Here is a 14,663-nt window from a genome sequence, read left to right as displayed (position 1 = left end):
TGTATTTGATTCTCCCAATGCAATGCAAAATCCCAAATGCATTTATCCAAATGCAGATTTAAAATGAATCACCTGTGTTGGTTCCTTTAGTGAAAGTATCCGCTGAATGAAATAAGTGTGATTATATATTAGTTAATTCAGGAGATGTTTGTAAACATAACGATTCTGGTCATTTCGCCATAATTCAGCATTAAAGCAACATGAAGCGCAGTGCTGGAGGTGTGGTCTCTGAACTCAACGCTCTCCCCTCTCTCTCCCCTCTCTCCCCCTCTCTCCCCCTTTCTCCCCCCTCTCTCCCCCCCCCCCCCAGACCAAGCTGAGCTCCGTATCGCTACGCGGCATCAGCGCCTCCAACTCGGCCAATGACGTCAGCGGCAACGATTTCCACGGCAACTATGCGTTCGAGGGCATCGGGGACGATGACCTGTGAGCCCCGCCCCCCTCGACCCCGCCCTCCCCGGCCAGCCGACCCCGATCAACCGGGGGTGAAAGAGAGAGAGAGAGGGAGAGAGAGAGAGAGAGGGAGGGTGTAAGCTAAGCTGAGCCACACCGGGCTGAGAGAGGGTTGGTTCGATTCTCCCAGCCCGGAGAGTTCCGCTGCCTTAAGTTCTCATTCATTGTCGGATTGTTGTCTTTTAGTTTTTGATTTTTGGGGTTTCGAAACCGAAATGCTTGCATTTTTGTTTGCATTTTAAAGTCACGCCGTCTCTCCCTCGCGTTGTCTGACCCCTAGGCCCCATCTCACCCTCGCAACGTTCCCCGGCGGCGGCGCTCTGTATTAGCTGTGACACTGAGAAAAGATAAAGCATGTTAATCTAAAACTTTAACACAAAAGAGACACAAAAAACGAATCGGTGATTCACTGCTGCCATCTGTTCTTAAGTAATTGCTTGCCGTCTTGAAAATCACACATTTCGTTTTTCGATCAACACCGAACACTTTTTCCCCCATTGTTGTCGTTTTGCGTGCAAACGTTCTTCATCACACTTAAGAAACTTAAACAACCATTAAGCCTGCTCTCCATTTTCTAATTTCCGTGGCTTTGTGGCTGTTTCTGAGCCGGAAGGTTTGTCCGTCGAGTAAGACCTGGCACTAGTGATTCACGACTGGACCGGAGTGTTCAGTGAATGTGTTTTTAAAATAGATCCCAGTAGATAAAAAGTTATCTTATTAGGAATGACCGTTTAGATGCAATTAATGCAAACATATTTGACTGGGCTACATACCAAAACAGCATTTTGTTGGAGAATTCAGTCCTGGACGAGATTCTAGTTTAGATGGCGTTTTCTTTTTCTTTTAGTGCCGTCCGTGTTTCAGGTTAGGAGTAGGTAGGTTTTGCTTCACGATATTACAATAGTATTAGTTTCAAATAGATAGTTTTCACTTCGTGTTTGACGCACAGCCCCACTCTCTGCCTTCAAAACTCTGTGAATGCCTTAACACTTATGTTAGAAACACATTTCCATCCAACAAATGAAAGTTGGGGGGGGGGGTGGTAATCCCTCTAAGCATTACACTAAAGTTACCTTCATCGCTTCACCAGTGTTAACTACGATATGGCAGGATCTCGGCCAAGCAACTTGCACTTGCTAATTCACCCGCGTTGCACAGTATAACCGGTGAAGAGGGATATTTATGGCGGGAGAACGACCTGTACAGCGTGACTTTGGCCGCGGTTTGAAATTCCAACTTTTTTATTTCCAACTGATTATTTTCTCTTTTCTTTTTTTTGTTCCTTTCAATCGATTATATTATTTCCAAGGTTTGTCATGAATGCCAAATTATAGTTTACTAAAGCATTTTGCACATAAGATAGGCCTACACATAAAATTATGTCACTTTTATAATATGTACATGCATTTAAGAAAGAAGTATTCTGAACATTTACGTTATAACTATATCAAATAGTTTATTGTAATCGAACAGATCAAATGTAATCTAAGATGTATAGAACAAAAACAATTATACGTACTAACCTTTTAGCATTGTTTACAGGATATTTAGGGAACACTTGGTGAAAAATGAAAAGTGTTTACAAATCTGATTTGTATTGATTGTTCTCAGCGGGCGACAGGACTGTTTTCTCGTCGTGCTCGCGTCATAATCTCATTTATGTTTGTGACATCGGCTCATGATTGCAGAGGATTTTTTTAGCGGAAAAGGTTCTTTGTTGAAATTTGCAAATGTGATAGAAATGGCTGCTTGAGCAAAGTTAGTAAGAGGATTTCCTTTTTTTAAATGAGCTTAGCAAGTGAAGCCTAACCAATTCTTGCTCTCGTTTCCATCTCATTCCAGGTCTTTCTGAGTCTTAAATCGTCTTTGTTTGTTAGGAGTTGTAAGAAAAGCTGCAATTATAGCTAGTTTGGAACGGCCTTGTCCCAGAAGGTGAACTCCGTGGGTAGCTATGAACTGTCTTGTCTTGTATGTTTCTGTTTTGCTTGAATGTCTTAAGGAAGGCATCAAGTAATAGAAGGGGTTGTCATGCCAATGTTGTAGTTTTTATATAAATCATTTTTCTTCATATTTCAGAACAAATGCATAAAAGCTGCAATGTCTTGGGTGTCAATAAATGTATAGGTGCCAAATTAACTACTTCTGTGTTTGTGTGTTTCTATTTAATTTATAATCAAAACTCCTATGATTCTTTTGAATGCATGTCCCTGAATAAACTGAGCTGATTTTCTAGTCAAATATTGATGTAAAATAAATTAAGTACACTTCCGCAATCAAAATAGGTGTGCTACGTGAGGCCAATTTAGTAAAATATTCACTAAATTCTACAGTAAGTTATGGATGGTCACTAGTTGCACGCTCTAAACCAGGGGTCTCAAACTCGCGGCCCAGGGGCCAATTGAGGCCCGCGGGATGATATATTGTGGCCCCCTACTTGACATCAAAGTGTGTTGTTGTCAAACGCAGATTTTTGCTGAGTGGCTTGCCACGCTTTTTTATCACTTGTTATAGGGGGACCAGATGTCCCAGTTTTTGCCGGGACAGTCCCAAATCCTACAAAAGCCAAAGGATGCTAAAAAGTACCGGTTTCCAACAACCGCTATGAAATGACCCTGTTGTCAGCGATTACATAGCCAACGTGATCTTATTATAGCTCAATCATTAACTTAGATTGGGTCAGTTGTGCTCCTTTTTTTTTTGTGGAATACTTGATGCGGCCCAGCCTGACCCAGGCCCCGTTTACACAAAGGGAAAACGCAGATATTTCCACCCGGTTTGGCCTCTCATTTACATGAAAACGCTGTTTTTATCACAGAAACGATCATTTCTAAAAACTCCGGCCAAAGTGGAGATTTCTGAAAACGCCGGTTATGTGTTGTCGTGTCAACGGGGAGAAAATGGGTTTTAGGTTCTGAAGCGTCACATTATGCGCCAGGAAATGCTTAACGTCATATGAGCGCCCTATGTTTACAGTTTGTATGTTACAGGAAGACGCTCGTGTTATTCGTTGTTGTTGATTCTGAGGATTCTGATTGGATTGCCTAGCTTTATCCTTTAGTTATTCATAAGGTCAAGTATAACTTTCAATTAAACACAGGCCTGTGTCTCCGTGGTGCAGCGGAGAGAGCACACGACTCTAGGCCCTGGAGTTCTGAGTTCAAGTCCGGTCAGTATGAAAATATAAATGATAAATATCAACAATTAAAACATAATTGTTTTGCATAAAACATAATTAAAACATGAAGTCCAATAAAAAACGACAGTGTTACCCCTTATGTTTTTTTCATGACGACCAAAGAAAAACAACAGTGTTACCCTTTATGGTTTTTTTCATGACGACCAAAGAAAAACGACAGTGTTACCCCTCATGTTTCATTTGATAAAAACGACAGCATTGTGTTTTTTTTCATGACGACCAAAGAAAAACAGTGTCACCGCCTATGTTTTATTTGATAAATATCGACAGTGTTACCCCTTATATTGTATTTGATAAAGACAACAGTGTTACCCCTTATGTTTTTTTTCACGAAGACCAATAAAAAACAACAGTGTTACCCCTTATGTTTTTTTTTATGAAGACCAATAAAAAACAACAGTGTTACCCCTTATGGTTTTTTTCATGACGACCAAAGAAAAACGACAGTGTTACCCCTTATGTTTTTTTTCATGACGACCAATAAAAAAACAACAGTGTTACCCCTTATGATTTTTTTCATGACGACCAATATAAAACAACAGAGTTACCCCTTATGTTTTTTTTCATGAAGACCAATAAAAAACAACAGTGTTACCCCTTATGTTTTTTTTCATGACGACCAATAAAAAACAACAGTGTTACCCCTTATGTTTATTTCATGACGACCAATAAAAAACGACAGTGTTACCCCTTTTGGTTTTTTTCATGACGACCAAAGAAAAACAACAGTGTTACCCCTTATGTTTAATTCATGACGACCAATAAAAAACGACAGTGTTGCCCCTTGTGGTTTTTTTCATGACGACCATAGAAAAACAACAGTGTTACCCCTTATGTTTTTTTTTATGAAGACCAATAAAAAACAACAGTGTTACCCCTTGTGTTTTTTTTCATGACGACCAAAGAAAAACAACGGTGTTACCCCTTATATTTTTTTTTATGACGACCAATAAAAAAGGACAGTGTCACCCCCTATGTTTTATTGAATTCATATCGACAGTGTCACCCGTTATATTTATTTCATGACGGCCGATAAATAACAACAGTTGCACCCCTGTCAACGTTTTTGCTGGGATCCGAACATGAGCTGTTTAGAGTGTTAACCTCCTAACTTAACAATGCACCATCAAGACACCGGATAAAGTCATCACAAAGGTTATACTTGACTTTAGCATGAAATAGAGATAAGAGTCTTCCAACAGAAGACACCAAACGGACTTGAACCCCGGTCTCCAGGGGGTTAGCGCACAGCTCTCTCCACTTCCCACTGAGATTTGTAATTTAAATATGCCTGAGGTTATGTATGACAGTGCAATAGACATGATAGCATTACGTTTAAAAATAAAGATATTGTGTTGTCCACAGAAATTGAGCCACGGTCTCCAGTGGGTTAGGCAGAGTGCACTGCACTGCACCACTGAGGCGATGACAATACACAATAATCAATCATCAATAAGGAGGATATACATGACATTAAAATTTATGTGTGTATTTCTATTATTTCCCTTATGTTTTTTTCATGAAGACCAATAAAAAATGACAGTGTTACCCCTTATGTTTCTTTTCATGAAGACCAATAAAAAACAACAGTGTTACCCTTTATGTTTTTTTTCATGACGACCAATAAAAAATAACAGTGTTACCCCTTATGTTTATTTCATGACGACCAATAAAAAATGACAGTGTTACCCCTTGTGGTTTTTTTCATGACGACCAAAGAAAAACAACAGTGTTACCCCTTATGTTTTTTTTTATGAAGACCAATAAAAAACAACAGTGTTACCCCTTATGTTTTTTTTCATGACGACCAAAGAAAAACGACAGTGTTACCCCTTATGTTTTTTTCCATGACGACCAATAAAAAAACAACAGTGTTACCCCTTATGTTTTTTTTCATGATGACCAATATAAAACAACAGAGTTACCCCTTATGTTTTTTTTCATGAAGACCAATAAAAAACAACAGTGTCACCCATTATGTTTTTTTTCATGACGACCAATAAAAAACAACAGTGTTACCCCTTATGTTTTTTTTCATGACGACCAATAAAAAACAACAGTGTTACCCCTTATGTTTATTTCATGACGACCAATAAAAAACGAGTGTTACCCCTTATGTTTTTTTTCATGACGACCAATAAAAAAACAACAGTGTTACCCCTTATATTTTTTTTCATGACGACCAATAAAAAAGGACAGTGTCACCCCCTATGTTTTATTTGATTAATATCAACAGTGTTACCCCTTATATTTATTTCATGACGGCCGATAAATAACAACAGTGGCACCCCTGTCAACGTTTTTGCTGGGATCCGAACATGAGCTGTTTAGAGTGTTAACCTCCAAACTTAACAATGCACCAACACGACACCGGATGAAGTCATCACAAAGGTTATACTTGACTTTATAATTCGCATGAAATAGAGATAAGAGTCTTCCAACAGAAGACACCAACCGGACTTGAACCCCGGTCTCCAGGGGGTTAGCGCACAGCTCTCTCCACTTCCCACTGAGATTTGTAATTTAATTATGCCTGAGGTTATATATGACAGTGCAATAGACATGATAGCATTACGTTTAAAAATAAAGATATTGTGTTTTCCACAGAAATTGAGCCACGGTCTCCAGTGGGTTAGGCAGAGTGCACTGCACTGCACCACTGAGGCGATGACAATACACAATAATCAATCATCAATAAGGAGGATATACATGACATTAAAATGTATGTGTGTATTTCTATTATTTCCCTTATGTTTTTTTTCATGACGACCAATAAAAAACAACAGTGTTACCCCTTATGTTTATTTCATGACGACCAATAAAAAACAACAGTGTTACCCCTTATGTTTAATTCATGACGACCAATAAAAAACAACAGTGTTACCCCTTATGTTTTTTTTCATGATGACCAATATAAAACAACAGTGTTACCCCTTATATTTTTTTTCATGACGACCAATAAAAAAGGACAGTGTCACCCCCTATGTTTTTTTTCATGAAGACCAATAAAAAACAAGTGTTACCCCTTATGTTTTTTTTCATGACGACCAATAAAAAACAACAGTGTTACCCCTTGTGGTTTTTTCATGACGACCAAAGAAAAACAACAGTGTTACCCCTTATGTTTTTTTTTATGAAGACCAATAAAAAACAACAGTGTTACCCCTTATGTTTTTTTTCATGACGACCAAAGAAAAACGACAGTGTTACCCCTTATGTTTTTTTTCATGACGACCAATAAAAAAACAACAGTGTTACCCCTTATGTTTTTTTTCATGATGACCAATATAAAACAACAGAGCTACCCCTTATGTTTTTTTTCATGAAGACCAATAAAAAACAGCAGTGTGACCCCTTATGTTTTTTTCATGACGACCAATAAAAAACAACAGTGTTACCCCTTATGTTTAATTCATGACGACCAATAAAAAACGACAGTGTTACCCCTTGTGGTTTTTTTCATGACGACCAAAGAAAAACAACAGTGTTACCCCTTATGTTTTTTTTTATGAAGACCAATAAAAAACAACATTGTTACCCCTTATGTTTTTTTTCATGACGACCAAAGAAAAACGACAGTGTTACCCCTTATGTTTTTTTTCATGACGACCAATAAAAAAACAACAGTGTTACCCCTTATGTTTTTTTTCATGATGACCAATATAAAACAACAGAGTTACCCCTTATGTTTTTTTTCATGAAGACCAATAAAAAACAACAGTGTTACCCCTTATGTTTTTTTTTCATGACGACCAATAAAAAACAACAGTGTTACCCCTTATGTTTAATTCATGACGACCAATAAAAAACGACAGTGTTACCCCTTGTGTTTTTTTTCATGACGACCGAAGAAAAACAACAGTGTTACCCCTTATGTTTATTTCATGACGACCAATAAAAAACGACAGTGTTACCCCTTGTGGTGTTTTTCATGATGATCAAAGAAAAAACAACAGTGTCACCCCTTATGTTTTTTTTTATGAAGACCAATAAAAAACAACAGTGTTACCCCTTATGTTTTTTTTCATGACGACCAATAAAAAAACAACAGTGTTACCCCTTATGTTTTTTTTCATGACGACCAATAAAAAACGACAGTGTTACCCCTTGTGGTGTTTTTCATGATGATCAAAGAAAAAACAACAGTGTCACCCCTTATGTTTTTTTTTATGAAGACCAATAAAAAACAACAGTGTTACCCCTTATGTTTTTTTTCATGACGACCAATAAAAAAACAACAGTGTTACCCCTTATGTTTTTTTTCATGATGACCAATATAAAACAACAGAGTTACCCCTTATGTTTTTTTTCATGACGACCAATAAAAAAACAACAGTGTTACCCCTTATGTTTTTTTTCATGATGACCAATATAAAACAACAGTGTTACCCCTTATGTTTTTTTTCATGACGACCAATAAAAAACAACAGTGTTACCCCTTGTGGTTTTTTTCATGACGACCAATAAAAAAGGACAGTGTCACCCCCTATGTTTTTTTTCATGAAGACCAATAAAAAACAACAGTGTTACCCCTTATGTTTTTTTTCATGACGACCAATAAAAAACAACAGTGTTACCCCTTGTGGTTTTTTTCATGACGACCAAAGAAAAACAACAGTGTTACCCCTTATGTTTTTTTTATGAAGACCAATAAAAAACAACAGTGTTACCCCTTATGTTTTTATTCATGACGACCAAAGAAAAACGACAGTGTTACCCCTTATGTTTTTTTTCATGACGACCAATAAAAAAACAACAGTGTTACCCCTTATGTTTTTTTTCATGATGACCAATATAAAACAACAGAGCTACCCCTTATGTTTTTTTTCATGAAGACCAATAAAAAACAGCAGTGTGACCCCTTATGTTTTTTTTCATGACGACCAATAAAAAACAACAGTGTTACCCCTTATGTTTAATTCATGACGACCAATAAAAAACGACAGTGTTACCCCTTGTGGTTTTTTTCATGACGACCAAAGAAAAACAACAGTGTTACCCCTTATGTTTTTTTTTATGAAGACCAATAAAAAACAACAGTGTTACCCCTTATGTTTTTTTTCATGACGACCAAAGAAAAATGACAGTGTTACCCCTTATGTTTTTTTTCATGACGACCAATAAAAAAACAACAGTGTTACCCCTTATGTTTTTTTTCATGATGACCAATATAAAACAACAGAGTTACCCCTTATGTTTTTTTTCATGAAGACCAATAAAAAACAACAGTGTTACCCCTTATGTTTTTTTTTCATGACGACCAATAAAAAACAACAGTGTTACCCCTTATGTTTAATTCATGACGACCAATAAAAAACGACAGTGTTACCCCTTGTGTTTTTTTTCATGACGACCGAAGAAAAACAACAGTGTTACCCCTTATGTTTATTTCATGACGACCAATAAAAAACGACAGTGTTACCCCTTATGTTTTTTTTTATGAAGACCAATAAAAAACAACAGTGTTACCCCTTATGTTTTTTTTCATGACGACCAATAAAAAAACAACAGTGTTACCCCTTATGTTTTTTTTCATGACGACCAATATAAAACAATAGAGTTACCCCTTATGTTTTTTTTCATGAAGACCAATAAAAAACAACAGTGTTACCCCTTATGTTTTTTTTCATGACGACCAATAAAAAACAACAGTGTTACCCCTTATGTTTATTTCATGACGACCAATAAAAAACGACAGTGTTACCCCTTTTGGTTTTTTTCATGACGACCAAAGAAAAACAACAGTGTTACCCCTTATGTTTATTTCATGACGACCAATAAAAAACTAGTGTTACCCTTTGTGGTTTTTTTCATGACGACCAAAGAAAAACGACAGTGTTACCCCTTATGTTTTTTTTCATGACGACCAATAAAAAAACAACAGTGTTACCCCTTATATATTTTTTCATGACGACCAATAAAAAAGGACAGTGTCACCCCCTATGTTTTTTTTCATGAAGACCAATAAAAAACAACAGTGTTACCCCTTATGTTTTTTTTATGAAGACCAATAAAAAACAACAGTGTTACCCCTTATGTTTTTTTTCATGACGACCAAAGAAAAACGACAGTGTTACCCCTTATGTTTTTTTTCATGACGACCAATAGAAAAACAACAGTGTTACCCCTTATGTTTTTTTTCATGATGACCAATATAAAACAACAGAGTTACCCCTTATGTTTTTTTTCATGAAGACCAATAAAAAACAACAGTGTTACCCCTTATGTTTTTTTTCATGACGACCAATAAAAAACAACAGTGCTACCCCTTATGTTTATTTCATGACGACCAATAAAAGCGACAGTGTTACCCCTTGTGGTTTTTTTCATGACGACCAAAGAAAAACAACAGTGTTACCCCTTATGTTTTTTTTCATGAAGACCAATAAAAAACAACAGTGTTACCCCTTATGTTTTTTTTCATGACGACCAATAAAAAACAACAGTGTTACCCCTTATGTTTATTTCATGACGACCAATAAAAAACGACAGTGTTACCCCTTGTGGTTTTTTTCATGACGACCAAAGAAAAACAACAGTGTTACCCCTTATGTTTATTTCATGACGACCAATAAAAAACGACAGTGTTACCCCTTGTGTTTTTTTTCATGACGACCAAAGAAAAACAACAGTGTTACCCCTTATGTTTTTTTTCATGACGACCAATAAAAAAACAACAGTGTTACCCCTTATATTTTTTTTCATGACGACCAATAAAAAAGGACAGTGTCACCCCCTATTTTTTTTTTCATGAAGACCAATAAAAAACAACAGTGTTACCCCTTATGTTTTTTTTTATGAAGACCAATAAAAAACAACAGTGTAACCCCTTATGTTTTTTTTCATGACGACCAAAGAAAAACGACAGTGTTGCCCCTTATGTTTTTTTTCATGACGACCAATAAAATAGGACAGTGTTACCCCTTATGTTTTTTTTCATGACGACCAATAAAAAAACAACAGTGTTACCCCTTATGTTTTTTTATGACGACCAATAAAAAACAACAGTGTTACCCCTTATGTTTATTTCATGACGACCAATAAAAAACGACAGTGTTACCCCTTGTGTTTTTTTTTCATGACGACCAATAAAAAACAACAGTGTTACCCCTTATGTTTATTTCATGACGACCAATAAAAAACGACAGTGTTACCCCTTGTGGTTTTTTTCATGACGACCAAAGAAAAACAACAGTGTTACCCCTTATGTTTTTTTTTATGAAGATCAATAAAAAACAAAAGTGTTACCCCTTATGTTTTTTTTCATGACGACCAAAGAAAAACAACAGTGTTACCCCTTATGTTTTTTTTCATGACGACCAATAAAAAAACAACAGTGTTACCCCTTATATTTTTTTTCATGACGACCAATAAAATAGGACAGTGTTACCCCCTAAGTTTTATTTGATTAATATCGACAGTGTTACCCCTTATATTTATTTCATGACGGCCGATTAATAACAACAGTGGCACCCCTGTCAACGTTTTTGCTGGGATCCGAACATGGAGCCCCGGTCTCCACTGGGTTAGGCAGAGTGCACTGCACTGCACCACTGAGGCGATGACAATACACAATAATCAATCCTCAATAAGGAGGATATACATGACATTAAAATGTATGTGTGTATTTCTATTATTTCCCTTATGTTTTTTTTCATGACGACCAATAAAAAACGACAGTTTTACCCCTTATGTTTTTTTAGGTAGAATGAAAAAAAAAAAAAAAAAATATATATATATATATATATATATACATATACATATATATATATAGTATTTGACGTTTTGTACTTATATTATACTATATACCTAACATTTTAATTTTATTGTTTATTGTTATTGTTCCCCTGCTTTGGCAATGAGTTGTAACTGGTCATTTAACAACATTTGAGGAGATAATCTGCGGGTTGGTGAGGGGTGTCACATGCCACCGCACACTTTTTGCACTTTTTTTTGCCGATTTTGGATGACGCAGAGCAAAATCATCTCTACGGATGTCATGTTTGCGATTGTAGATGCCGTTAATTTGTGGAACGACAGTCACTGCCCTCTAGAGGATTTATTGCGTTACATCCACAACAACGCTGAAACCAGACGGAGGTATGAAGGGTAGTTCAGGGGGCAACGTTTGGGGCGACAGACGATTTTCGTCCGGATCCGGGGGTATGGATCGGCTTTCATTTGACCACGGACATGTCAGAGCCGTGTCTCTAATGAGGGATGATGAGGTGCAGACCTCGAGAGGGGTTTAATGATGCCGGTGTTTCTCAGTGAAAATTACCGCCCGTGTGCTAATTAGGCTGATCGGAGTGCGTCATGCGCTCTGCTTATGAATCATCAGTGGAAAAGGTTTGCTGACTAATTACTCGTTGTTGACGCAAACAAGGTGCCTGTGTGTAGGAGTGGACAGCCAATTGTGATCATTTACCTTTTATGGTTCCGGTGAGGATGAGAAGATACAACTTGGGAAATGGGTGCAGTGACGTGCAATCAGGGTAGGCAAGGTAGGCACTGCCTACCCTGACAAAATTCAAACGTAAAAATGTTTATTAAATCATTTTATTTAATAAACTTGTATTTGTATTTGTACCGAGTATTCTTGTGTTTTATATATGCAATATATACGTTATTCCAATTGTTTAGACGTTACGATGACAATTGTATCAGTTACGCAACATCAAATACAAAAACCGGTAGAATAAGCAGTGCCTTTACTGTCCATTCATTGTGAACGGCAACGAAAAACTAATGTGGCGCATGCGCGCTTCGATCCTGTATTCTTTAACATCTACGCCGAAAGGCACAACTCTGCTGTGCCTTTGTACGTAAATATGTTATGCCAGTAATCATCTACGCTACGTATCAAACATGGAACAATCGAAATCGAGATATTACTGGACATTTGCGCAGCTGACGTCATTACACCGGCTACACGTAATCCCTGCGAAACTCAAAAAGTTAAAATGACAGCAGCAACATCTACCGATATTTTAGAGCTAAGAAATTTCTCTAAACTCAACTTTACTAGCAAAAATGAGCTACTGGCAAAAGGGAGGCCTATGCCAACACTTGATGCACTCTTGCATGAACTTCACCGCACGTCACTGGTGTGTGTGTGTGTGTGTGTGTGTGTGTGTGTGTGTGTGTGTGTGTGTGTGTGTTTTGCTTAAAGCAAAACACACACACACACACACACACACACACCTCGTTAAAATAATTAGTCACCGTGGACTGTGGCGTTTAATGTTAAGGAAAGGGTGTACTGTACATACTATGATGTATGATGACTATATGCTATGTAAGGTGACCTTGGGTGTCTTGAAAGGCGCCTCTAAATTAAATGTATTATTATTATTATTATACCATTATGGAGCATTTTTTTATTCCGACCTTTATCCACCAGATGGCGCCAAAGGCCAACAATTAGGTGGAATGCAGAAGCGACTCAAGACTCATACTATTATTACACACTTTCTTCTATTTTTAGACCTTTTTTTGCAACATTATTTTCAGACCATCTCCCCAGAATGTATTACCATAGACCTAAAATGTATTTAAATTGATTTTGGACGTGGTCAATATTTATTTCGTTTTTCTCACCCTGCCATCATTTATAGTTTACATTTGTGTGAATGACAGTTAATGTTACTGCATCAAATATTTGTTCCTTGTGCCATGCATTATTTTCAGCCCCCTCTTCCCACCATTGTGCTGTGTGTTTAGTACACGTTTATAATTTAACATCGTTTAGCATTAGTCCTTAATATACCGTGTTGGTTTTGTCTGAAAATACTCTGAAAAACAAGTTCCAACTGTCGCTCAGAAAGACGGTTGAACTCTAATTTAACAAAATGAACCAATTGCGTTCCAAGATAGGTTATCGATTATAAATAATTTAAAGAAATGGCAAGAAAATTAAAAACACACAGCAGGTATAGGATGAAAATATAAAACTCACATGTTCTCTTTATTTACTGTATATAGATAGATGTACATCACTGGAGATTTGGATCGAAGCACACTCAAAGATGACACATGTGGGATGACGACGTTTCCAAGAGAAACCCAAAACGGAAAGATGTCAACATTTCAATTTTTTTTTTTATGTCATCCAAAAAAAAAAAGCGACTATCCAAATTCTATACAGTTCTGAATGTAAATATTCACGTGTTGAAGTCTGTGCCCCTTACCAACTGACTGCAGTCGTAATAACCTCTGTATTCTGTACATTATCCAGGTATTTTGTACAAAATATGAAATCTACCATTTAATAATAGATTCAACACAAAATAAAAGTACATTATATGTACAATATTAGATGAAGTCATTTAGTACGAGTAGTACAAATACAAATACTAAAGGACACTTGCAACAATCATTTCTTTTCAGAGAACAAAAGAAGTGAAACCAAAAGTGAGCCGAGCTCCAGAGAGGGCCTCGTTGAAGCCGTCTCCTGAACAACGCCCTACCGTATGTCTCGTAACGGGGGCTGTGAGAACAACACCATGGCTTCAGGTAGTGGGGACGTTTTCTCAGTTTGTTAGCACTCTAATCCGTCTGCTAATGTCCTTTTTAAAATTGGGGGGGGGGGGGGGGGGGGGATAGGGGTAAACAAGACAGAAAAGATCCGGGAGTTTTTTTTTCCGTTATTTACAGTATGCAATACATTCAGTCAAAAAACACTGACAAGAAGTTTTGCCGGTTCGAGAAGTTGGAGACGAACTAATCCAAACGCAAGAGACTAGAAAGCGGCCAGAGGCGCTTCACACGGATGACGTGAAGAAGAGAGCCTTCTCGAGAGAGAGAGAGAGAGAGGGTTTGTACAGCAGTGTGGTTGCAAGGGATCCTGGGAGCTTAGCTGTGGGGGGGGGGGGCAGTGTTGGGGTACTGCCCCCCACGTACAGGTGACCCAAAGTTACAACGTATGTTATATACATTTTGTCTATATATATATACGTGCGCGTGTGTGTTTGTGTGGGGTGGGGGGGGGGGGGGGGGTGCTTTGGGGTGGGGG

The 14,663-nt window shown here is 37.4% G+C and overlaps 1 protein-coding gene across 1 annotated transcript in view; it reads left to right on the top strand.

The window, feature by feature from the left end:
• snx17 (sorting nexin 17) overlaps positions 1-3,075 on the top strand; it is a 29,890-nt gene extending 26,815 nt beyond the window's left edge. Inside the window, exon 15 of the mRNA XM_056581030.1 lies at positions 311-3,075. Coding sequence (XP_056437005.1) covers positions 311-430 — 120 coding nt within the window. The 3' untranslated portion in view covers positions 431-3,075. The remainder of the gene's footprint in view (positions 1-310) is intronic.
• Positions 3,076-14,663: the final 11,588 nt, after the last annotated feature.

The sequence above is a fragment of the Gadus chalcogrammus genome, chromosome 21, assembly GCF_026213295.1.
Source record: "Gadus chalcogrammus isolate NIFS_2021 chromosome 21, NIFS_Gcha_1.0, whole genome shotgun sequence".
In the NCBI taxonomy this organism is placed as follows: domain Eukaryota; kingdom Metazoa; phylum Chordata; class Actinopteri; order Gadiformes; family Gadidae; genus Gadus; species Gadus chalcogrammus.
The sequence above is the reverse complement of the archived record's forward strand: the minus strand, read 5'-3'. Positions and strand labels throughout refer to the sequence as shown.